This window comes from Megalobrama amblycephala, linkage group LG2 (assembly GCF_018812025.1).
Source record: "Megalobrama amblycephala isolate DHTTF-2021 linkage group LG2, ASM1881202v1, whole genome shotgun sequence".
Taxonomy (NCBI): Eukaryota; Metazoa; Chordata; class Actinopteri; order Cypriniformes; family Xenocyprididae; genus Megalobrama; species Megalobrama amblycephala.
This window is the reverse complement of record NC_063045.1, coordinates 11,516,495-11,542,407: the sequence shown is the minus strand read 5'-3', so window position 1 is coordinate 11,542,407 and position 25,913 is coordinate 11,516,495. Positions and strand designations below refer to the sequence as shown.

General features: G+C 36.5%; 2 protein-coding genes across 5 annotated transcripts; one reads left to right on the top strand and one right to left on the bottom strand.

Moving 5' to 3' along the window:
- Positions 1 to 461: 461 nt before the first annotated feature.
- Positions 462 to 3,713, bottom strand: LOC125263574 (CD48 antigen-like). Of its 2 annotated transcripts, none has more exons than XM_048182615.1 (6): positions 3,420 to 3,713; positions 2,889 to 3,212; positions 1,925 to 2,227; positions 1,645 to 1,758; positions 1,466 to 1,524; positions 462 to 832 (listed from the first exon to the last, which is right to left on the bottom strand). In XM_048182615.1, exons 1-6 carry the CDS (start codon positions 3,526 to 3,528, stop codon positions 785 to 787), a joined length of 957 nt encoding a protein of 318 aa, XP_048038572.1. In that variant the 5' UTR covers positions 3,529 to 3,713; the 3' UTR covers positions 462 to 784. The 2 variants fall into 2 exon arrangements, with proteins under 2 accessions (XP_048038572.1, XP_048038571.1); XM_048182614.1 differs by having other exon boundaries at positions 1,418 to 1,524; positions 3,420 to 3,712.
- A 12,027-nt stretch (positions 3,714 to 15,740) lies between these two features.
- LOC125263551 (zinc finger protein OZF-like) lies at positions 15,741 to 25,339 on the top strand. Of its 3 annotated transcripts, XR_007183843.1 has the most exons (7): positions 15,741 to 15,928; positions 19,167 to 19,188; positions 19,334 to 19,511; positions 19,605 to 20,907; positions 21,476 to 21,558; positions 22,360 to 22,634; positions 22,709 to 25,339. XR_007183843.1 is itself a non-coding variant. In XM_048182576.1 (6 exons), exons 2-6 carry the CDS (start codon positions 19,168 to 19,170, stop codon positions 22,479 to 22,481), a joined length of 1,707 nt encoding a protein of 568 aa, XP_048038533.1. In that variant the 5' UTR covers positions 15,741 to 15,928; position 19,167; the 3' UTR covers positions 22,482 to 25,339. The 3 variants fall into 3 exon arrangements, 2 of the variants coding, with proteins under 2 accessions (XP_048038533.1, XP_048038534.1); XM_048182576.1 differs by having other exon boundaries at positions 22,360 to 25,339; XM_048182577.1 differs by lacking the exon at positions 15,741 to 15,928 and having other exon boundaries at positions 18,896 to 19,188; positions 22,360 to 25,339.
- The last annotated feature ends 574 nt before the right edge of the window (positions 25,340 to 25,913 follow it).

Sequence of the window (25,913 nt, the reverse complement as noted above, 5' to 3'; positions counted from 1 at the left end):
TGGGATATATTTCAGTCTGTTCCTCACACAAAGCTAGAACATGGCTTCAGATGACTCAAATATAGCAAACAAATCATATGAACTACAGCTATGGAACGTCTATGGTGTTTTTTATAGTGCTTATTTATAGTTCTTCATAGTTTTGGACCATGACAGCATGGTGACTATGAACTGTTGCTGTATGGGAATGTGTTTGGGTGAAAAAATCCTAATCAAATACTATAAAAACAAAAAACAAAAAAACCCCCAAAATGTTTTCTTTGTGCACGAATGCTGAAAGAACACACAGAATGATCCACCAATGCATACAGACACAAATATTAATAATTATTTCTCCATGAGCTCTGTGAACAGGCAGGCGCTGATACAGTGCACACAGTAATACTGTATCTCACCATATTGTGTAAACAATGTTGTTGAAGCTGTAGGAAACTTAGAAGCGAAGACCAGGACACTTGGTGTACCTTCAGCAGGATTCTTTATTGACTATGTACATTGTAGTTTTATATACATTTTAGGGGGCTGTTCTTAGAGAGAGACACAAAGCAACATATTTATTGTATATCGGTGAGTGAGTTTTAACTTATTTTTGTGCTCATTTTTGTCATTATTGTGTCTACATGCAAATGTATCTTTGTTCATTAGATGGCTTCTTTCAAATATCAGTTGAATATCAGTGAAATATCAAATTCATTAAGTTAAATTCTGTCGACATCTCCTTATTAGACTCACTGAAAAAAAAGCAAACAAAAATGAAAAATTTGATATTGGTTTGATCAGAGTCTCATATGGCGACACTGGAGTATATCACTTCCTCTGTCCCGTTAGGTTTCTGCAAGACAACATGAAACAAAGGTGAGAAACGACAAAGTGTGTGTCGAAATCTCAGCTGAAAACATTTCAGGAGAGCAGCTGCGTGACTAGCTACCGTAACTAGTTAACTTTGCCCAAGCTCTAGCAGTCTCAGCAAACATCTCAATAAGCTAAAGACATTCATTTTTTCATTTCATGATGGCAATAAATGCAGATTGTGTGTCATTGTGATGTTTTTACACTGAGAGGAAGAGGAAGAGACCTCTGGGCCCATGATTCTCCATTAAAGTCTTCATTTACAGACCTTAAGGACTGTTAATGTTCTTAATGTTATTTGGAATATCACAATATGGACAACATTTGTTTTTGGCATTTTTCAGCTTGACACCATCATAGTGAAAAGAGTGTCCTGGATATTCTTTAAATATTCACCTTTTGTGTTCTCCCGAAAGAAAGAAAGATACAGGTTCGGAACAACATTAGACTGAGTAAATGATCACAGATTTTTTTTTTTTTTTTTGGTGAACTAAGCCTCTAAAGCTTGCTTTCTTGGTCTGATGTGAGGATGCACATGCTGATAGATGGTGTTTCATAAAAATTTTACCTTTTTTTGTTCATTTTGTCTAAAGAATCCTGTTTCAGCGTATTGTACCTCTTGCTCTTCTGCCTGGGCTGTTGGCTCTGCATTCACACATGGCTCAAAAACCTTTTCTACGGGTCAGAGTTTGAATAGGGTTAACTTCTCAATAACTGACATCAATTATAAAGAACTTAATGCTAAAGTATTAATACATTTCTTCTTGGTTTAATGAAGCTGAATATAAGTCTTACCTTTTTGTGCTGCTCTTTTGTACTTCCCGTAAAGAAAGCATGTCACACCCGTGAGAACAAGCAGAACTACAGTAGAAATAAATGCTGCAAGGAATTTATTTGCAGGAGGAGATCCTAAAATGGAAAGGAAGCAATTAATTTTGGCCTTATACCTCAACAGTGCCTTATAGACCTTGAACAATAGAAATGGTTACAGAATAGCAATGATACAGAGACAGAAAATATCTATTTGATGAAACAGAGGAATTCAGTAAATAGACACTGATTACTCTTGATGTACCTTCACATGTGTGACAGAGCTGAGTGTTGTCCAGATGTTTGGTCTGGTTGCTGATGGGATTGTTGATCACACAGCTGTAGGTGTTTTTATCCTGATATTCCACCTCCAGAGGTAGAGAGAGACTGATGCTGAGATCAGACACACTGATGCTGGACAATAAACTGTTTCCTTTGTACCAGGAGAGAGTCACATGACTCACATTCACAGCTGAACACACCAGTGAACATCTGGACACTGATGATCTTGATGATGATGATGAACAGTTTGAGGAGTTACTGGTGATGACAGGAATGGGAAGAGGAGCTGGAAAATATCAAATAAAAACTAAAATATTATTTAAGGATCAAGTGAGACATCTTTAAAGATTCTCAAACATGCAGGTCATCATACGTCAATAAATATATTGTCAAAACAACTGAATGCAGCAGCTTTTGAATTACATCTGAGCTGCAGCTCCACATAAAGACTTTGCCTTATAGGTATGATATCTGTTTTTGTTTTTATCAGCTATACTCTTTAAGAAATTAAATTAATATAAGATGAAGGGGAAAAAATCCCCCTTTACGTCTACTGGTACATTACATATGTAAGAAACAGTGATGGTGTTATTATTATCTTTGCATACTGAATTTCAAATGGTCTAGGTTCTAATTGTATATTGTATTATGGTTTTTTTTTTCTTATCATCTTATCAGTCTAAATTGCATATTACTATTTATTTCTCATTCTCTAAATGTGGATTTGCAGCTTTTCTGTCATTGTACACTAAACATCAACACTATTTTTCTACTATTTCCTTTAGGAAGTGCAAAAGCACATTTGAACAATTTATTTATGAAGTGTAGAATATAAGTTTGAATCTCATTTAAGTTAGTCATTAAATGCTTATGAATCACAGATGAATCAAAAAGTTTTTTTTAATTTGTATCATTACAGTCTAGATTATCATGAATCATTTACTCACCGTAGACAGTAACATTGAATCTCTTGTATGAAGTTCCTTTGTTTCTGATGATTGTTAGTTTATAAAGTCCAGAGTGTTCAGATCTGATGTTTCTGATGGTCAGAGATCCAGTTTGACTGTCCATCTGGAGTCTGTCTACAAATATCTCATTACTGTCAAACATATCATTGATCTGCTTAAATATTTGAGCTATACGAGTCTCTCGGGGTCCAAACATCCACAGTATCTGATCATCTCTCTGTATTTCAGTAACATCAGTGTTTAGAGAGACAGAATCTCCCTCCATCACTGACTTCACTTCATCTGAATAAACACCAGACACACCTGGAACACAAACAGAAATACCAAGTTAGTAAGTAAATAAAACCTCAGATCAAATTTCAAAGATTAAACAGGATGTTAGTGAATTTTGTTCAAATACAAGATGGAAAACAAGAAAGCAGTTTTAACTTTTTATTCTAACAGTTTTTAGTTTACTAACCCCAACAGACAAACATGTTCATAATTCATAAAAGGATATTTAGCACGTACCATTCATGACCAATACACAAAGACAGAATAAATTTGTGCTGCAAATCATTTTCCACTTATCAAATGTCCTCTCATATATAATTTCAACATGGTGCAATTCAACGATCATCAGGTCCACTTATAAACAGAATTATTTTCATTCTCAGATGTAGTTCACATGCTCCATGTCTTCACCGACAAAAAACCCCAAGACAAAAATCCACATAGAAGAATTAAAAGCGTTTACAAGAGAGGAATACTCCAAGGGTGTGAAGACGGCTTGATATTTGAGAAGATCTACAGGTACACAGTTTCTCTCCCTGCCCCCCTTCCTCCCTCCCTCCCTCCCTCCCCTTATATGTCCTATTTAAACAGCAATCTAACTGTCTAATCTTGAAATCTAGTTGTTTAATTGGCCATTTTGCAAGTAATTTTATTTTACTAGTTTACCAAGTATAATATGTGATCGATTTTGTTTTTACATTAAACCAACATGCTTTTCCTTACATCAAATAAAACGGCACAATAATGGTGTTAGTCATCAATTGTTTGCAAGTCAAACACTGTTGCTGTTTAGGTGAATAATTTATAAAGGGCCCTTTCATTCAATTACATTTTTTTTGTGCTTCAATTTAGTGGCGCATATTCTTCAAAAGATAATTTGTGATGTGTCATTGTGCTTTGCAATAATTAGTTTATTTTCTCTAACGCCTGGTTTTGGTTGAGTTGTGTGCCACTCCCAGTATCAGGGCTAAAGTCAAGCACATTACTATCTGGAAATACAGTCTTCCATGCAGTGTGCTCTGTTGTATACTGCACATTTTGGCAAATATAATAGGTCATCATCGGTATCCAAAGTCAGAAATTTCACATGCTGTGCACTGAATGCGATACAGAAGAAAAAGAGTAGAATGGTAGTAAGCTATTCCAAACAGCTAATGTGTGACCCCTAGACCACTCAGAAGAGAAGCAGTAACTGTTCTTCTTAGGGTTTTTTTCTTTTGAAACGTTCTGGCCACCATTTCCTTTACAGCTAAGAATCAACATCCTTTTCAACGTTCTCTTCAGATTAAGGCTGTACAGTGATGTATCTAAAGTGCTTTTGTAAATCATCACTCTTGGCAGGATTAAAGAAGATTTTTTATAATGGATAACTTTAGCAAATTCTGGCAGATTTGGGTCACATGGCCATTTGACCATGCTGCATAAAACCTGATCAAATTGATATTCAAAAACAAGTTTATGAACATTTATGTGGTTACAGCTGTGAACGGTGATGAGAACCATAGTGAATGTCCTGAATGTGAAATTTTGTCTCAGTACAGTTTTTGTTCTCAGTCATGACTGTTCAAGGCCAGGATTAGACAACATGATCATTCAATGGGGACTTTTATTTCTTTTGTCCTGGGAACAAAGTATCATTTACTTTCCTTTCAGGCCAGCAGGTATTTCATCATCAACAAACTTTTGCTGTAATGTGAAGGATCACTAATATATTATGAAATGTTTTTAAGTAGCAATGCTGCTTTTGTAGAGCAAAACATGTTTGTATAGTCTACCAAACATAATAATGTTTTTAAGAATTCTATTGGAGTTACACATATGCAGTCAAACTCTTTTGGAGTTGAAACAAGTCTAAACCGAAATGGCCGCATCAAAATGTGAAATGGTTAGCCTATCAATGTTGCATGAAGGATGAAGATAGTTTACTGTAAACCTGCTTTCCAGTTAATTAATGTCAATGATCTAATCTTGTACCAGCATAATGACAACGTGCTGGATCTTGGATTAGTATTAATTTATTATTAGTATACAAAACTTAGTTCTGTGACATGTTCTCACAACATTTGTTTCCATTGAAGCATGGAGCTTTGGTAAGGGGTTTTCACGTGGGCAGAAGCAGCCCTTCACCCACTTGCTGTGGGCACATATAGACACACCAACACACTAACACAAACATGCATTCTCATGTGTCCAATACGCCCCTGCACCTGCAGCTGCAATCAAACAACAAAAAACCACATTTACCTTCAATGACCACAGGTATCATTCTGACTCTGATGAGCTGCTAGTAACGGCACAAAGCATCTCACGTTCATTCTGCAATGAAAAAAGAGGCCTTGTGCTTCAATACAAAAGCATCACGACTTAAAGGGATAGTTGACCCAAAAATGAAAACTACCCCATGATTTACTCACCCGCAAGCCATCCTAGGTATATATGACTTTCTTCTTTCAGGAGAATAAAATCAGAGTTATAATAAATAATGTCCTGGCTCTTCTATGCTTTATAATGGCAGTAAATAGAGGATGAGATTTTGAAGCCCAAAATAGTGCAACCATCCATCATAAAAGATAGCCACACGGCTCTGGGGGATTAATAAAGGCCTTCTGAAGTGAAGTGATGCGTTTGTGTAAGAAAAATATAAATATTTAACACTTTAAATACTAAAATAACTAGCTTCCAGCAGATGGCTGTATACGCACGTCGACTAACGCAAAAGAGTAACTCCTGATGCGATGTATAGGAGTATCAAACTCAAGCTTCTCTTATATTGAAATCCTCTGACATTTCTCTTTAAAGTTCTCGTTTTAGACTTCTAATTTTTGACCGGTGTTTTGTTTTGCTCTCTCCTCTATGCTTCCACGTTCATCAGTGTGTCAAGTGTTGGGTCAGAGTTCACTCTGTTGCCATAAAATGATGTGTATGGCCGCCTGTTGAAAACTGGTTATTGTGGATATTTTTTTTATGCTGGATGGATGCACTTTTTTAGGCTTCAAAATCTCATCCTCTATTTACTGCCATTATAAAACTTGAAAAGCCAGGACATTATTTAATATAACTCTGATTGTATACGTCTGAAAAAAGAAAGTAATATACACCTAGGGTGGCTTGAGGGCAGGGACGTGCACAGGAATTTTGAGGGGCAGTTGCTCTGACCTAAAAAAAGGGCACTCCCCAATCGCTTCTCGGGTCGACATTAACACACTGACAAAATTATATTCAGAATTAAAAATATTTTTATACCACTTTTTAATGTGTGATTGTGTAAAGGTTTTCACGAGATACCAACCTTTCGCGAACTTGCTTCCAACACTCGTTCACATGGATGCGCGGTGTGCACGGAGGGGAGGGGCTGTGCGCGCGCGAGTATGTGAGAGAGACGCGTGAGTGAGAGACGCAGGGAAATGAAATGCAGCTGAACTATGAACTCTATGAAAGACATTGACAAAGACGAAAACTAAGGACATTTAATCTATAATTGTATTTTATTTTAGTTAGTTTTGCCAAACACACATTACAGTTTTGGTTAGTTATCGTTTTTTTTTAATGCCTCGTTTTTATTTTTATTTCAGTTAACGACGATGTTTTTTCCCACCTAGTTTTCGTTTTTTCGTTCGTTTTCGTTAACGATTATAACCTTACTCACCTTTCCGACAACATTAAGTCGTCTCACCCGACAACCGCGACAATCTCCTTCTAGTGCCGCTCATGCAGGCTCAGCTCAGGTGCCGGTCGCGTGCAGCGCTGCAGCCACTTAAAGGTGCTAAAGAGGATGTTTTGTTTTATACATTTTTGCAATATTACTTGAAACTGTCTTTACTAACTGATAAAAGACTATTTATTAGGTGCACTGAAAGTAATAATATTAATATACATCATCTGTGCACGAGGTAGGGCCTTAAAAACATCAGCCAATCGTTTACGCGATCATCGCGTAAACGATTGGCCCTCTGGCTTGTCAATCACTGCCATGACGTTCCTTGTGAGAGACGAGCGCGGCTGCACGCTCCAGTAACTTTCCACACTCCACAGGCGTCGCATGCAATGTTTTTGTCAGGAGTAACAACTGCAGATTATGAGTTACTTGCGGTGAGTCCGACATAATGAATCCACTAACACGACACATCGAATGCCGGTGGTAAACACTCGTGTTCCCTCGAAATTCTTACGCATGCGCTCATTTCAAAAACTCAGTAACAGTCTTTGGTTTCTCAGTCGACGAAAAAATCCTCTTTAGCACCTTTAAACAGAGTTTGCCCTTCCCCTACTGACTTTCACTTTCGGACGGGTGCCCGAATATGGAAGTGAATGAGGCTTTGCGTTTTTTTTTTTTTTTATCTAGGCCTACGTGAAATTCTGCATCCATTGTACGATTTTTTTATTTATTTTTTTCAGTCAAGAAGGGCATATGGGCAGTTGCCCGGGCAACCTGAGCAACCCCCCTGTGCACGTCCCTGCTTGAGGGTAAATCATGGTGTAGTTTTCATTTTTCGGTGAACTATCCCTTTAAGAAAGTTTGTGATAAGCATGTCAAAGAATTTTAATAATATTTTCATACTCGTTATAGATAATGCTGAGAACATTTAAAGTTCATAACTGTTCTGCCCTGGAGAGATTTTGTTTTGCATCTTCTACTGGAAGTGGATGATTTTCTCCATGAGATTGTTGGCTAATTTATTTCAGAATTATCAAATATTGTTAGATTAATGCAAATATACAGCATTTAAACATTACTTTTAAGCTTTAATTTTCTTTATGATCTGTTTAGCCTGGTTGCTATTAAAGTTGTACTCTAATACAGTTATAAAGTAAAATCATAATATAATGCTTATCAAGCTATATAATCTTTCTGTCTTGTAATAATTATAATATTTTACAAATCTTCTTTTGAGCCACACTGTAAAAACATAAATCTGTAAAATAACAGAAAAAGTACTGGCAGCTCATTACCAGGACATTATCCAGTAATTTTGCGGACATTTCCATTAACCCCAAAACCCTCAAGTTCAAAATTCAAAATACAGGTAAAACACCTGTAAAAAATAAATACGGAAAAGTCTGTCAAATTAATACAGTACATTGTGCCCTATATATATATATTACAAAAAAAAAAAAAAAAAAAAAAAAAAGTGTATAGCATTTGCCATCAGCAGAAACAGATCAACTAGACAGATATGATCTGTTTGTTTATGGTGTGGTCCGCTTTTTTTTCTGCTCTATGCATTGTGATTGTGATCCTCTAGTCTAAATCCTGGAAAACCAGTTTCCAAAATAAACTGCTTATTGTGCCTTTTGCAAATAACACATGCAGTTGGCCTTAATTCAGTGGGACTCTTCTTGTTCTCCTCTAATTTCAGTCCTGAATCCTCCTCTTTCAATGACAATTTCAACAACAAACAATACAATAAGTCTGTGTAACTTTATACTTAAACCATATAAAAGATTTAATAAAGGTTTAAGAAAGATTTTGTGATGTAAGTCCTTATCACTGATCACTGCTGAGGGGGAGGAGCATATTTAAAGGGTTAGTTCACCCAAAAATGAAAATTCTGTCATTAATTACTCACCCTCATGTTTTTCCACAACCCCTACGACCTTCGTTCATCTTCGGAACACAAATTAAAGTGCCCCTATTATGCTTTTTTAAAGGTTCCTAATATTGTTTTGGGAGTCTCCTACAACAGGTTTACATGCATGCAAGGTCAAAAAACACTTTCGTTTTCTCATAATATAAATTTAATTTCACCTAAGTGCATTTCACCTCATAAATGATTCGTTAGAAACAGTTCACAGAATCAGTCTCTCTAAACCCCTCCTTTCCGTGAGCCTACACTGCTCTGATTGGTCAGATGGCCCAATCTTTTGTGAATGGTCTACTGTGTGCATCGCGCGACCATTGCCATAACTGAATGACAGCTATCAGTTCACAAGACATTGTATACAATGTATGGACAGAAAAGATAGCATCGATTTTACCGTATCAATTCGAGCCCAACAATGAAATGTCTGAAGTAGTCGATCAACCAGAAACTGATTCGCAATCACGAATGGAGTAGGACGTTTATCTATGGTAAGTGTCACCTTAGTTTGCGTTATTTATAAGACGTGATAGCAGCATCACTGTTATACTTTATGTAAGTGCACCAGTGGGAACTGTATCAGAAGGTCAAGCGAACCTGAAAACTATTAACAAAGTAAAAAATGATGATAGATCATAGTTTGACATTACAATGTTTACAGAGAGAATACTTAAACCTGTTAGCGCAGACTAGCATCTTAACATAATACAGATAGAGCTCCAAAAATCATAGGAAAAAACTATTTGTTTTACAGTTATGTAAGCGAACCAGGCCCACGGCTATGTTGTAAACTCCCACGTTAGCCGAGCACAAACGTGAATAGCTGATAATGCATTACACTTTGTAAACAACAGTCGTGCTCCATCCTTGACCATTACTCCAAGTAATAAGATGGACAAGCGGCATTAATCGACACATTTTTAGACAATATTGGACCCACATTTGAATAGCAGAACTACAATAATGTGCGTTAGCTGGTTAGCAGGAGACATACAGAGGGTATACGTTACACAACATAACATACAAAACTGCAAATTTTGAATGATTGCTATAAAATATAAACATCAATTATTAATCATTCTTACAGGTTGAGATTCAGAGGAGCAAGCTGGTCCAAATAAACTGGGCATTGATCCATATTTGTGAATCCTGCGTTAAACTCTTGAAGATTTGAGAAGCATTTGTCAATAAAATGACGGGAACACAACAAAAGATTGTACTGCTGTGGTATTGTTGAAAAAATTAATTTCCCTGGCGTCTGCGCATGCAATAAGTGGGCGGGCAATATGCTAATGTTTCGTTGTGATGTCACAACGAAACGGCTTGGGATTCGGTTTACAAACGACTCGTTTAATTGACTCTGAGTCAATTTTTTGAGAGACAACTTTATATACGGTGCACTTTCAGATTTAAAGCTTTGCAGGATATTTTCATTCACTTAGAGCTATGTTACACACTACATAAAAGGTAATTTTCAAAAATCCATAATAGGGGCATTTTAAGATATTTTTGATGAATTCCGAGAGCTGTCTGACTCCTCCATAGTCAGGCCCAGAAAGGTACGAAACACATTGTTAAATTGTCCATGTGACTACAGTGGTTCAACCTTAATTTTATGAAGTGATGAGAATACTTTTTGAGTGGAAAAACAAAACTAAAATAATGTCTTTATTCAACAAGCACACGGATGCGTCGTGCTGCCCACATGAATAGCATTTTGCGCACAAAAAGTATTCTCGTCGCTTCAAAAAATTAAGTTTGAACCACTTCAGTCACGTTCGACTGTTTTAACGATGCCTTTAGTACCTTTCTGGGCCTCGACAGTGGTGAATCAGGTTCCATGATGGTTCAAGGTTTGGCTGGTTAGTATCATCATTCTGGGTCATCCAGGATAACCCCCCTGCTGGTAGATATCATAACTACACCAGTATGTCAAAGATCATCATTCTATGTTGATGGCCATTGAAAAGTATCTTAAATCCAATTCAATGCATCAAAGAACATAGGAGACAGAGAAAAAATCAAACACTGTTTCAACAATTACTATCAAACTATCGAGTGGATCTGATAAATAAATCTAAACTAAACCCTGTCCGTGTTTGAATGCTCCACATCTTCAGCCCAAGATTTCAAATGTTGTCAAGCTGCTTTGAGGCTCCCTCTGGTGTCACTGACAGAAACTCAACACTTTATACAACTCATAGTTTACACACATGAGCAATACACTCATTTTAAATAAATGTGGGCTCAAGCTCAGTTATATATTAGTCAAACAACTATACATACATAATGGCAGCATCTTTAGAACATGACATGAACTGGATTGAAGCATTCAGTAAACAGTGAAAGATTCTTCATATAACTCCTCATATAACACCACTGGACAAACAACAACAATAACAACAACAAAACCACATGCAGACTATGTCTATTGTTTTAGGCTTGATGTTGTCTACACAGTTGTGGCCTTCAGAGCATTGAAGACTAACTGCACTTTTAATATAAACCAGATGAGGAATAAGGGTCTTATCTAGCTAAACGATCTGTATTCTTCAAAAAGCTTATGCTGTATGTCCTACGCCTTCCCTATTCAACTTACAGAATGAACGCAGCGCCAGTTCCTTTTTTCCCGTAAGTAGAATAGGGAAGGTGTAGGACATACAGCATAAGCTTTTTGAAGAATATGGAAAGCGGAAGCACGTGCAAGCCGATCATTTGTGTTTATAAAGCATAAACGGTTGTATTTTTTTTCGAAAATGGCCGATCGTTTCTCTAGATAAGACCCTTATTCCTCGTCTGGTATCGTTTAAAGCCCTTTGAAGCTGCACTGAAACTGTAATTTTGACCTTCAACCATTTGGAGTCCATTGAAGTCCACTATAAGGAGAAAAATCCTGGAATATTTTCATCAAAAACCTTAATTTATTTTCGACTGACGAAAGAAAGACATGAACATCTCGGATGACACTGGGGTGAGTAAATTATCAGGAAAATTTTATTTGAAAGTGAACTAATCCTTTAATAATTTGAGCAAACTGGCAGCTCCAATAGTAAGGTGAAAGGATTTATCTTGAATTCTCTCATGCAAATTATGTATAAACCTTATGTATAAACAATTTAATAATCAATTAAAAATGAATGTACACCTGTATTATATTACACTGTACACCGCAGACGAGCGGCTTGTAAAATGAATGAATGGATGGATGGCTGGATAGATGATTCAGTTGCGGGCACCATCTTATGGCAAGATGCGAGATAAATGTGTGTATATATATATATATATATATATATATATATATATATATACCAAAAAAACAAAATAACGACTTATATAGTGATTCTGATTTCAAAACACTGCTTCATGAAGCTTCGGAGCGTTATGAATCAGTGTGTCGAATCAATGTTTCGGAGCGCCAAAGTCACGTGATTTCAGCAGTTTGGCGGTTTGACACGCAATCCGAATGATTTGACACAAAATTTGAAATCGGCCATCACTATATAAGTCGTCATTTTGTTTTTTTGGCACACCAAAAATATTCTCATCTCTTTATAATATTAATATTCAACCACTGTACTCACATGAACTGATTTAAATATGTTTTTAGTACCTTTATGGATCTTGAGAGAGGAAATGTCATTGCTGTCTATGGATGCCTCACAGAGCCATTGGATTTCATCAAAAATATCTTAATTTGTGTTCTGAAGATGACCAAAGGTCTTACGGGTGTGGAACGGCATGAGGGTGAGTCAGGGATGGGCAGTATTTCAGATACATGTATTTAAAATACGTATTTGAAAAACAAAATACTATTTTGTATTTTGTATTTTAAAGCCTTTGGAAAAAATCAAATGTAATTTGTATTTAAATACATTTAAGATGAGTATTTTTGTATTTTCAAAATACTCAAAATACTTTGAGACAGTCAACCTCTTTATCAGGGTGTTGTTTTCATGCATCAACTAGTTCAGACCAGGTTCAGACCAGACAAATGAGGACCAGACAAAAATCCAAATGAGGATTTTTAACTCCAACCGCTGCTGTCTGTCAGCCAAATAATGGGAGTAGATGGGGACTTCGGCTAAAAGAGTAAATAAAGCTTGCTTAGACAAATCCAAATTAAACCCTGCGGCTCGTGACGACACATTGATGTCCTAAGACATGAAACGATCGGTTTGTGTGAGAAACCGAACAGTATTTATATCATTTTTTACCTCTAATACACCACTATGTCCAACTCCGTTCAGCATCGGTTAGTGATGTCTGATCGCGCTCTGACAACGGAAGTGATGTCTCGCGCATATACTTTAATGAGTGTCAGACATCACTGCCGCTGTCAGAGCGCGATCAGACATCACAAACCGATCGTTTCGTGTCTTAGGACATCAATGTGTCGTCACGAGCCGCAGGGTTTAATTTGGATTTGTCTATGCAAGCTTTTTTTCTCTTTTAGCCGAAGTCCCCATCTACTCCCATTATTTGGCTGACAGACCACAGCGGTTGGAGTTAAAAATCCTCATTTGTGTTTTAATGAAGAAAAAAGTCACCTACATCTTGGATGCGCTGGGGGCAAGCAGATAAACATCAAAATTTCATTTTTGGGTGAACTATCCCTTTAACGTTACTGCATGTTAAGCCGAGTTCAGACTGCGCGATTTTAGCCCCGATTTTGGCTCGCCGACAGGTTTTGAGAAATCGCAGACAAATGCCTGAAATCACAGGCAAATCGCTGCTCGTTCACGTGAGTTCGGGGAGGAGTTATAGACCACAATATCAGCAAGCATGGCTTCGTACACATAAACATTACAATGTTTAGATAGGACTTTCCGCTTTCTCTTTAGCTTTGTGCAGTTGAAGCCTTGTTTATACTTTCGCAATTCGCATGGCTCTACGCCATGAACCTGTTACCTGCTTACTGCGCGCGCTCCTCAGTAAACCTATTACCGTGCGTTCACATCGCTGCCGGCGAGAGCGTCAACAATCGCCTTGGCCGCCCTGCCAACAACACTGTACTGTTCGTTCAAACCGCCGCCGACGGGAGGGTCAAAGTAAATGACAAGTCGCGTCAACCAATCGGAAGCCTCTCAAGCGAGGACCTATACATTCCAATTGGTTGCCTCCGAACAGCGTCATAGCTCATTACCATAAAGTTAACCTGATTTCAACTCTCCTCGACGCTCTCACCGTCCAAGACGCGCCGCGCCGCTCTCGCCGCCGGCGGTGTGAACACACAGTTAGGCTTTATGCTTGACGTGCTCTCCATTGTATAATTCTGTGAAAAACGACAGAGGGCGACTCTGGGTAATTGTTCTCCAAACCACCAAAAAGCAGCAATGAGAGGAAGTAGTTTGCCGAATAATTTGTCAAACACCTCTTATACCATGTCAAACACTCGTCTCGTGAGAAGTTTGTGAATAAATGGATTTCTTCACATGTAAACTGATTAGGTTGTAGGTCATTTTGACGACACATGTGAAAAAGTTTTTTAGTACACTTCTTAAACCCTACCCAAATAATCAAGTTAAACCCAGTAAACTTGAAATTGTGACTTGAGACATTAGAACAAAACATATTAATATGATAACATATGTATAACAATAAATTGAACAATACTGTGTTATATATGTTTTTTAATTCATTAATTATTTTATTTCAATTAACGATTGTATTAAACACCGACCATTACTTTATTCATTATTTCTGCTATGCAGGCTCATTTTGTAAATGTAATCATTTTAAATTTTACAAACATGGTGCTTTATGAAAATGTAACTGGACACATTTCCAAATTGTGATTGTGTTTACCCATCTATGCAAATGTTTGTTTATGTAGAGACGAAATAATTAGGTTAATCATTGTCTGTCTCCATCAGTTTAGTGTAGTGATTGTGTGCATTTGAGATGACAATGATGAAATATTCACTACACTTTTAGTTTTATTGTTCACCAAAAAAAGTGATTTCTAGTTAAATTTTTTTTATTTTAGATAAACTTTATATTTTCTAATTATGTATATAGAAACAAATAAACTTTACATTAAATATAAAAGTTACTATACTACTTGCATAAAAAAAAGAATCAAAATTCAGTTTTTGCTGTGGTATCAAAACTGATATTGATAATTGTGAAACCATGCCATATATTGTTACTGTGAAGTAAAATTAAGATTTTGGTCACATCACCCATCCCTATTCTTTGCTATAAAGCAGAAAAGGTTCCCACAGTTTTACAGTTTTTTAATAGTGTTCACCATAAGTAATAGACTACATTGTAACCTTGTCAGAAGTAAGTATATAAATGGCTGCTATTTTGCACTACATAAGTTTATTTGTAATTACCAGCAAGGAAGCAAGCACTTAAGAAAGAGAGAGAGAGAGAAAATGACAGAGAGAGAATGACAGAGAGTGCAGAAATGAGGTAAGGAATTAAAAGTCAGTAGGCCTATGTAGTTTCTTAATTCACTGTGACTATTTATAATTAGCTTAACAAATTACACATTGTCACATTGGCTTTTAATGATGGTGATAAAACATAATAAAAGTTAAAAATTATTTTTTGGGTTTTTTTTTTGTAGTTTTTTATTTCCTACAGGGCAGGGGAAGGGAAGAGGTATATTAAATTAAAACGAAAGTTTCTAAGTAGTTGCACACATCTAAATGCTTTTTGGCATTCAGAATAGGCCCAGATAGATTTCAGCCTAATAGGGATACCTGCACTGAATCTTCAATTTCACATGTATTTTGTGTATTTTCAAAATACAAAATACTGTATTTGTATTTAAATACATTTTCCCACACAGTATTTTGTATTTGTATTTAAATACATTTTTCCACACAGTATTTTGTATTTGTATTTTAAATACATTTCCATGTATTTATGCCCATCTCTGGGGTGAGTAATAAATGACAGAATTTTCATTTTTGGGTGAACTAACCCTTTAAGTTCTTCCGTTTGTTTTGGCTTGCAAGGCAGTGACCATCCTCAGCAGTCCCAGAATTTTTTCTCCAGAATTATGCTAAAACAAGAGAAAAAGGAAGCACTTTTTGTTGAAATCAGATTTTGTATTAAAAAATGAATAAAGTACATGTTCGCCTCGCTCTGATGACGTCACATCCAGCACCCTCACTCACTCCACAGCGAGCACGAGCAGCTTCTGTCCCGAGTGAGGTGAGTTGCTGCGTTTCCTATATTTACTGATTCATAAAAGAATTTAACATTTTGTCCGGGGTCTTTTCTGGCCTGTGTTGACTGAAATAAACATTTAGCTAAGCGACGATGTGAGGAAGGAACTAATTCATTGAGATCTCCGCGACAGTGTTATTGTATGTTGGTGTGAATGATCGTTTTAATGTTTTGACGTGATATTGTAAGTCAGTCTAGTCTGTGAGGGAAAATCTTGAGGATCGATCCAGCAGTGCTGCAACAAAGACACTTGAAGGCAAGCTTGCCGAAAAGCGTAAATGCTAACGCTAACACTGCGGTGCACAGAGAAAGAGACAAGATCCAGGCCGTTTTTGTTTAATGGATGTCAATGGAGTAGAGACTTCACAATGCTGAATAAACCGTTTTGTGAGGAAATAGATTTAATTATCGACTGTCTGTCCGCTAATGTTGCTATATGTAGATTTTACTATAAGAAAAGTGTTTAATAATAGGCGTTGTGTAATATTGAGTGATAATTTATGTTGTCTTAAAAAAAAGAGAAAAAATCGATGTTTTCTTTCTTGTTGTTTCAGGTTTTACCAATTATAACAAGACTTGCATTGTAATAATTATGACTGCTATGTGTGCCTATGGATGCTGATGTAATGCTTTTTAATGAATAAAGAGAAAATGAATAATTTAATTATAAATATTGTATTACATATTATGTTGTTTGATGTAAATAAAAAAAAATGACGTGTTCTCTCTATGGCTCCCACGTTTCAACAAATAAATTAGAATTGAATTGTAATCATTTATGACTGCTATGTAGCCTATGTCTAATAATTATATTTTAATGAATGAAGGTAAATCTATTAATAAATAAAAACTGTTTATTTTCATGGTCTTGCGACCAAAGATAGCCTGTGATAATTGTAATAATCTGACAGTGTCAGAAATTTAGCATGACATCTAACAGTGTGTCTGACCTATGCCTACTGACTAGTCAATAAAAATGCATAATGAAATGGTGTGTTGATCAACATGACAATGCACTAAAACTTAAAACTACTTAACTCAAGGTCCATTTGCAAAATTTACATGCCAAGTTAGCATTTTTTCCCTACCCATGACTGCATTCATCAAACGAAATGAAACCATTTTTTCATACAAAAACAAAACACTAAAAATCAATGAAAAAAAACCCCCAAAAAAGTTAAAGGAAGTTGATCTCCATTGGACTGTTATTTGTTGATATCTGTACATAGATTCCTGAGTTTATTCTGTTTTTGTTTTCTTTATATTATCTATTAGTTTTTGATATTTTTTACATAAATGTAAAAAAAAAAAAAAAAGAACATCAGATACAATTAGAAATAGGTTGAATAAATATGATCATAAAAAAAGGGACAGTCCAGAATGTCAGAGGTCTATGAGAGGCATCCATGTTCTCCGGAAGACATCGACCTTTCTTCTTAACAGTAGGTGTGCTGTTCTAGTCATAACATATCTTTCAAAAGTTGTTTAAACAGATCAAATGTTGGAAATCATTGCTGATTCCAATTAAGCAAGATGCATTTTTTTTGCAATGCATGATATTATGCCAATCCTTTTTTTCCTACAAGTTTTCTACATTCCCAGAAGATGTGCATAATTGATCCCGTATATGTTTTACATCGGTGATATCTATGTGATACATTAGGGTACATTTTACTCAGACAAAGTAGGGTGAGGTACATGCTGTGCAAAAATTTTTAGTTTTGTTCTGTTATTTTGTTACAAGATAATTAGGTGAAAACATTCTTACATAGTCCCCCACTGGTCTTTATCAAAGTTAAATCAAGATAACCTTTGTAAGTGATGCATGGGAAGAATTATGATGGTCTAAAACAGTGGTTCTCAAACCTGTCCTGGGGACCCCCCACCACTGCATATTTTGCTTGCCACCCTCACCTAACACACCTGATTCAAGTCATCAGCTAATTAGTAGAGACTGCAAGAGTTGAATTGGGTGTGTTAGATGAGGGAGACATGCAAAATGTGCAGTGGTGGGGGGTCCCCAGGACAGGTTTGAGAACCACTGGTCTAAAAGAGCACAATATATCAGAGATTTTCCCTTATAATGTTGTTGAATTCATCAGAATCTCCTCTATTTTGGACCACTCCAGTGATTGTCACCCTGCCTTTTCAAAAGTGGTAATCAAATGGTGTATTTGCAAATATTTGTAAAACTCTTGATATGTAATCTTGAACTCTGAGTTTAAATCTGAGGAGGACTTAAAGGCATAGTTCACCCAAAAATGAAAATTTGATGTTTATCTGCTTACCCCCAGGGCATCCAAGATGTAGGTGACTTTGTTTCTTCAGTTGAACACAAATGATGATTTTTAACCGCAACCGTTGCCATCTGTCAGCCGTATAATGCAAGTCAATGGTCACACAATCTATAAGAGTCAATAAACACGCACAGACAAATCCAAATGAAACCCTGCGGCTCGTGACAACACATTGATGTCCTAAGACACGAAACGATCCGTTTGTGCGAGAAACCGAACAGTATTTATAGATTTTTTTACCTCTAAAACACCACTATGTCCAACTGCGTTTAGTAAGGTCTGATCGCGCTCTGACAGAGGCAGTGATGTCTAGCACTCATTGAAGCATATGCGCAAGACATCACTTCCGCTGTCAGAGCGCGATCAGACCTCACCAAGCGATTGCTGAACGCTGTTGGACATAGTGGTGTATTAGAGGTAAAAAATGATATAAATACTGTTCGGTTTCTCGCACAAACCGATCGTTTTGTGTCTTAGGACATCAATATGTCGTCACGAGCCGCAGGGTTTAATTTGGATTTGTCTGTGCATGTTTATTGACTCTTATAAATTGTGTGACCATTGACTCGCATTATTTGACTGACAGACATCAACGGTTGGAGTTAAAAATCATCATTTGTGTTCTACTGAAGAAACAAAGTCACCTGCATCTTGGATGCTCTGGGTGTAAGCAGATAAACATCAAATTTTCATTTTTGGGTGAACTATCCCTTTAAGGAAGCAGTTGGTAAACAAATATTGAAATTGGTATATACCATATTCTTTCCACTTTATAAACACTTTGTGTTAAAACTTTGTTAAAGAAGAAATTTTAGCAAAGTATCCACAGAACCTCTTTACATCTTGCCTGGTCCGAAGTGTATTATTTCTGTTTTTTTTTTTTTAAATAAATATTCTAATTCTTATTTTCTATATTTCTTTGTCAGTATGCCCATATTGCTGATGAAGGTAAGAAAAAAAAAAGTGGTTAAAAATGAACTTGTTAGTAACTAACCCTAACCCTCACATTTTGACAGATGAACACAAAATATAAACTTTTAAAATGTTTGAATTAATGAAATTATTGATTTAATAACTGATTTTTTTTTTATAGATCTCATATGACCACAATTTACCTATAAGTGCTGGAATATTCTCATCAAGTGAAGAAGATTTTATGAAAAGTGAGAACATGAATGATCCAGAACCGTGCAGAATGAAATATGAAGATACTGAAGAACAAAGTGGTGATCCAGAGCCCTGCAGAATAAAAGATGAAGATACTGATGAAGGTTGGTGTTTATTCTCGATTCTTTAGAACATTAAGATTATAAAACTTCAAGTAGTTCAGTAGATTTAGTTTTTACTTTTTACTTTCATTTTAGACATGATGGAAGAGAACAAGGAGAGTGAAGAAATTAGTGAAGCAGAAGAAAAATGTGTCAAAACTGAAGAAAGTTGCTCACAGACTGAAAGTAATTTTGAACTGAAAAAAGAAGTCAAAAAATATTTCACCTGCCCTCCTTGTGGAAAGAGTTTCCCATACAAGAAAAGTCTTAAACTTCACATAAGAATCCACACTGGAGAGAAGCCTTTTGCATGTGATCAGTGCGGGAAGAGCTTCACACTAAAAGGAAATCTTAAGAAGCACACAACAGTCCACACCGGAGAGAAGCCGCACACATGTGATCAGTGCGGGAAGAGTTTCACACGAAAAGGAAACCTTAAAGAACACATGAAAATCCACAGTGGAGAGAAGCCGTACACATGTGATCAGTGTGGGAAAAACTTTGCTGGGGCAGATAAACTGAAGAGCCACCTGAATGTTCATTCAAAGGAGAAGCCTCATGTGTGTCCTTTGTGTGGTAAAAACTTCAGTCAGCTGGTTGCTTTGAAATTACACCAGAAAAGAAGACACAGCGGTGTGAAAAATCATATGTGCTTTGATTGTGGGAAGACCTTTTTTGAAAATGTTGAATTGAAAAAGCACCAGAGAGTTCACACTGGAGAAAAACCTTACAAGTGTTCACACTGTGACAAGAGATTCAGTCAGTTAGGAAACATGAAAACTCATGAAAAGACCCACACTGGAGAGAAGCCGTACACATGTGATCAGTGCGGGAAGAGTTTCACACAAAAAGGAACCCTTAATGATCACATGAACATCCACACTGGAGAGAAGCCGTACATATGTGATCAATGTGGGATGAGTTTCAAACATGTAAGCACTTTTAAATCGCATCTGTATTCTCATTCTGGAGAAAGAAAATTTTTCTGTGATCAGTGTGGTAAAAACTTTTTTGGGGCAGATACCCTGAAGAAGCACCTGAAAGTTCACGCAGAGGAGAAGCCTTACATGTGTTCTTCATGTGGAAAGAATTTTAAATGGCTGGGTGCTTTTAAAATACACCAGAAAATACATACTGGTTTTGAAGCTCATGCATGCGTTGAGTGTTTGAGGACATTTGCTACAGCTTACAAATTGAAACGTCACCAGAGGGTTCACACTGGAGAAAAACCTCACAAGTGTTCACACTGTGACAAGAGATTCAGTCAGTCACAACATCTGAAAGCACATGAGCGGATCCACACCGGAGAGAAGCCGTATCACTGCCATGCCTGTCGGAAGAGTTTTGCGCAATTAGCTACTCTTCTCACTCATACAAAAAACAGTTGTCCAAATTCACGGTAAGTACTTCATTGTCAGAATCTGCACTTTCAGGTGTGTAACACACGTCCTCTCCAAATATGATGCAATAATGCCATAAGCAAAAAACATTTTCTGTATAAATTTATGTCTTAACTGCTGTAATGTGTGGCAGGACATATTCTTGGTTTCTTAGTCTCAATTATTGTATCGTTATGCTAGATATCCCCATCAACTTTAAAAATTCATTGGTCATAAATCCCTCTCCACATAACAATGTTAAACATCAGATATCGTCAGTTGTTATTGTACCATATTGTGCTGCATTGTGACTGGAATCACTGGAATCTTGTCATGTCACATGTAGCTGGGACATGGTGTGAGATTCAGATAAACTAAAAAATGGAGATTAAAGTAAAACAGCCAAATCATTTAGAAAGGACAAATTTAAGACAAACTTAAATGACGTGTTGCTGAGCTTTAACACAAATTGATTATCCAGCATGATTAGAAAAACTTAAATCTCATTCTCAATGTTACTCATTTACAGTACTTACATGTGAATTAGTCAAGAAAGTGCATCATTTGTTTGTAAACTGTTTTTGGCAGAACATCCACAGAGATCACAGTTACTCTGGAAGATGATGACGTTGAGGAATGGACAGTTCCTCATGATACTGAGGAACAAAGAGGTTGGTGCTTATTTTTGATTTCTTATTAATAATGCTGAAGGCTCACAAGATTTGGTGGCTGAAGATCATCAACCTTGATCAAAATTAAACATCTTCAAATCATTTCATGTTAAGACATTTAATCACATATAGTAGGCCTACAATAAAAAAATGACAACTAATGGCACATAAAAAACCCAAATGAGTTATGTACTTTTAGGAAAAGTCCCTTCTGGCAGCTGTAATGCGTCTAAAGGCCCTTTCACACAAAGTGAGGAATATTCTCACTCTTTTTTTCAGGGAGTGTGTTAATTTCCAGGCACCACTGATCAGAAAGTGTGGGAACCCTGAGAAATGTGCTGTCCGATAACATAAAAGCTCTGGGTCACTGTCACATGTCTAAAGCTGCTACAAATGCATATTTGAGATCTTTTGGTGACATAAGCACACTGAACTTGAAAACTTGAAGTGTATGCAGCATGAATAACTTAACTTTCAGATTGTGAATTGGTAATAAACAGGAAAAAAGATAAGAGCCTCCCTTTATAATCACTAAGGCTGTCAATCTCTAAAGGGCAAGCTCACTGAATTCTGCACTCCCGCAAAAACTCCCATTAATTGTTTCAATTGTAATGAATCTACATTTTTTTTTGGTTATAATGAAAAGATTTGTGTTGAACAAAACAAAAACATGTTTGTTTTTTTAGTGGTGTTTAGTGACTGTCTACTTTCTGTTATTACATCATGCCCTTTTCCTTCACATTTCTGTCTGATTTGTTTTCATGATTTACTGAAAATTAAAGCATTTTACTTTCATTTTAGACCTGATGGAAGAGAATAAGGAAAGTGAAGAACTGAGTGAAATGGAGGAGAAAATTCATGTCAATATTGGAGAAAAATCTTTGAGTCACTCACAAACTGGAAGTAATTTTTTACTAAAATAAAGAGTAAAAAAACAAAAACTGCTCTCATCTTGGAAAGTTTCTACAAAAAGTCTTAAACTTCACTTGTTCTTTCACATGTGATAAGTGTGGACTTTCACACTAAAGGTAAACCTAAAGATGCACATGAAAATCCACGCTAGAAGCCACACACATGTAAGTGCTTTTAATTTACATCTGGAGAAAGACCATTTAACTGTGATCAGTGTGGTAAAAACCTTTTTTGGCAGATTCCCTGAAGAAGCACCTGAAAGCTCCATTCAAAGGAAAAGTCTTGTGTGTTATTTGTGTGGAGTTTTTCATGGCTGGATCGTTTTAAAATACACCAGAAAAGAGACAGTGATTTAAAGTATCAAATGTGCTTTGAGTGTGGGACGTCCTTGTTTAAAGATATAGTCAGCTTCAAGTCTTCTGAGGGGAGGTGAGTGGTTCACAGCGCTTCACATTTTCAATCATGGCAACTCTCAAAATAGAATTAATAGCATTTGTTGACAAGAACGTAGTATGGGAATTGGTCTTGCTGGACTAGATCTACTATACTGCTGCTGGCATGAGGGAAAGCTTACTGCTCAGAATTACAAGCATTAGGATACATGCTGCTGCAAGGTAAAGTAACGAGAACCCTTGTATCAGATTTAGACAGGTGGTGCTGGGGAGGAGGAGGAGGAGGAGGAGGGGGACAGAAGATTCCCAGTACTGAGCTGAACCAGGGCTGGGCATAAATAAATCGAGTTGTGGAGATGGGAAAGATAAATTGATTAGCTGTGATTTCCAATTTATAAAACCAATCAGATACTCAGAAGAGTTTTATGACTGAACTGTGACTGAACAAAATCAAACAAAAACAACATTTTTCAATTTTAACTTTTTTGTTTTCTATGTCTCCTTAATCAAACACACCTGATTCAGATCATCAGCTCATTAGTAGAGATTCCAATGCTATGTTCAAAATCGCCTCATTCACTATTCCCTACATTACTCCACTAATATAGTCCACTCGAAGGAGTGAATGAGACAAATGTGAAATCGGAGACTGAGTGTGCCAGAAGGACTGCCAATTTAGCCATTGATTCTTTAGCCATTGAGCGTGCATTGGTTGTACACTCGTTATTGCGGTGCATTGTGGGATTGAATGAGTGCACTCAACATCGTCCGCTATGGTTTCGGACACCACTACAAATGGCTGTCCCCTCAAATAGTGCCCTATTGAAGGGTATAGGGAGCAATATTGGACACAGCCCAAGACCTGAAATGGGTGTGTCAAACAAAGGAGAGAAACAAAATATGCAGTGTTGGGGAGGCTCCAGGAACGTGGTTGGAACCACTGTTTTAGATGATGACAAAGCTCATTCTCTCTTGCCTACCATGAAAATGAAATGAGTTGGTTTGGAAGCAGATAAACAGGGCATCACCTATTCATGAATGTGAAATTAATAGGTCATTTAAAATAAAATCAGTCATGGTCAGATAAATGTTTAGTGTCCTGTGCCAGATTTCCCATCTGAAGACAATAGCTGATCTTTGCGTATTCTGATATACTTGGGTGTTCTGTGATTGTCAAATCTGTGATGACTCAACTTCCAGAGAATATGTAATTGTATTGTAATAAATTCAGTTGATCATTATACAGGGAAATATTAAAGAGTTTTCAGTTTGAACTATGTTCTTATTTTATTCTGCAGTACAGCAGCTATGAAACATGCAAGATTAACTGCAATTTCTGGCTGAACATCAACATTATAGCTTCAATAATAGACATGTTTTATTGACCAAAGGCCACAGCGTGTCTCACTTTGACTCTGAATCTGAGCAGGTACAGTGTGTCAGAGCATGAACTGAAAAACAGGGCTTTTGTGCAAGCCTACTTGGGTGCATAAATAGAAATAAAAAGCAGTAATAGAAATCGAAAGTTACACCAAGCATCAAAATCACTTTCGATTTTTGTTTCTTGCCTTGGAAATAACCGGTTAGTATAGCATTTCAAATAGGCAACAAACTCTGGCAAAACGCTGAACTTTAGCAGTAAATTTATTACGTTTCATTCCATTTTGTTGACTGATTTTAGCACTGTTGCTGTTGCATATTGTCCACCTGCAGGTTATTTAATTTTTTTTTCTTCTGAAAATGCACTAGATTTTAAATGTTGTCTGTAGATCCCTCTGGTGGTCTCTTTCGTACATATATTAGCCTACTATAATATGATATATTAAAGGCTTATGAGTATTAATGCTCCCTAATGTGAAGTAATTTCAAATAAATCAGGCCAAAAACAAAGTTTGTTTTGTGTTCGTTTCAGGAGTTCAAAACAGCTCACCAAAGTGAAATTTCCAGAAAAGTTTGCTCCAGTTGGTAAACACCTTCATATACCTTCATATATTGGTCCGTGGCGATAACATAATAGGTAGGTGTGCTCTGCGGCTCCGCCTTCTTTCACATGGAAGTTCGGATCATTTTACTGATCATTTTTCACGTCATTTTGTTTATTTCAGCAGAATATAATTAAAATGTTAACAGCCAAAATCTTTTGTCACGTGACCGCTTCCCGGCTCAGTATCTTACAACAAATAGGCTACATTAGTATTGTTGACTGTATAGTTGCTTAACTATAATATAATTATCAAAAGACGTGCAGTAAACATTTTCTAAAAATTAAAAAAATTCTGCCATGTTCTTGTTCCTGTCGGTCTCTTTTTATTGTTAAATGTTACGTAATGATCTGGTGTGTGTGGGTTTACATGTAACTTTTCAGTTAAAAAAATACAACTTGTAAACTTTTTATGTGATTTATTGTGGACTAATAAACATAGGCCCTGTTTCACAGACAGGGCTTAGCCAAAGCCAGGATTAAGCCGTTCAATTATTAGGATATTTAAGTAGCTTTTATAAACAACCTACACTAGAAAAAAAAAAAAACATTACTGGTGTGCATCTTGAGACAAAACAATGGCTCTAACATATATTAGGATATGTCAGTGCAAGTTACTTTCAGTTAAAACAGCTTAAACATGCATTTTAGTCTATACTAGCTTTGTCTGTGAAACCAGGGGATAGTGTGTATTTCTATTTTCTGTCTTGTATGGTTAATTAACTTTTATACAGAAATCATTTAACAAGGGAGTATCATTAGAGAAAAATAAATTACAGCTGATCCAAAATATGAAATAGTCAATTATATTGGATTTTCTTTGTATTAGGCTACATGCTATATTTTCTGAATATTAGAATCCACTGTAAACCAGGGACGTTGGAACTATATTGTGAGAGGGGGGGCGGGGTCACTTCACGTCTGTGGGCGTTACGCACAGCTCAGTGTGGCCCAGGCACGGCGCCAGGATTCCAGTTTTGGATGGGCCAGACCAACTGTGGGTGGGCCTTAAATTAAAAATGTTAAATAATAAAAAAAAAACGTTATCCAATCACTGCTTAACCTAATAA

Bases quoted from the DNA above. Each gene is read 5' to 3' on its own strand.
- LOC125263574 (XM_048182614.1), bottom strand. From the start codon at position 3,528: ATGATCGTTGAATTGCACCATGTTGAAATTATATATGAGAGGACATTT. The intron at 2,228-2,888 runs GTGAGTAAATGA...GATATTTTCCAG, and splicing joins ATTCAATGTTACTGTCTACG to CTCCTCTTCCCATTCCTGTC. The intron at 1,759-1,924 runs GTACATCAAGAG...TTTCCATTTTAG, and splicing joins GCTCTGTCACACATGTGAAG to GATCTCCTCCTGCAAATAAA.
- LOC125263551 (XM_048182576.1), top strand. From the start codon at position 19,168: ATGCCCATATTGCTGATGAAG. The intron at 19,189-19,333 runs GTAAGAAAAAAA...TTTTTTTTATAG, and splicing joins TGCCCATATTGCTGATGAAG to ATCTCATATGACCACAATTT. The intron at 21,559-22,359 runs GTTGGTGCTTAT...CTTTCATTTTAG, and splicing joins TGATACTGAGGAACAAAGAG to ACCTGATGGAAGAGAATAAG.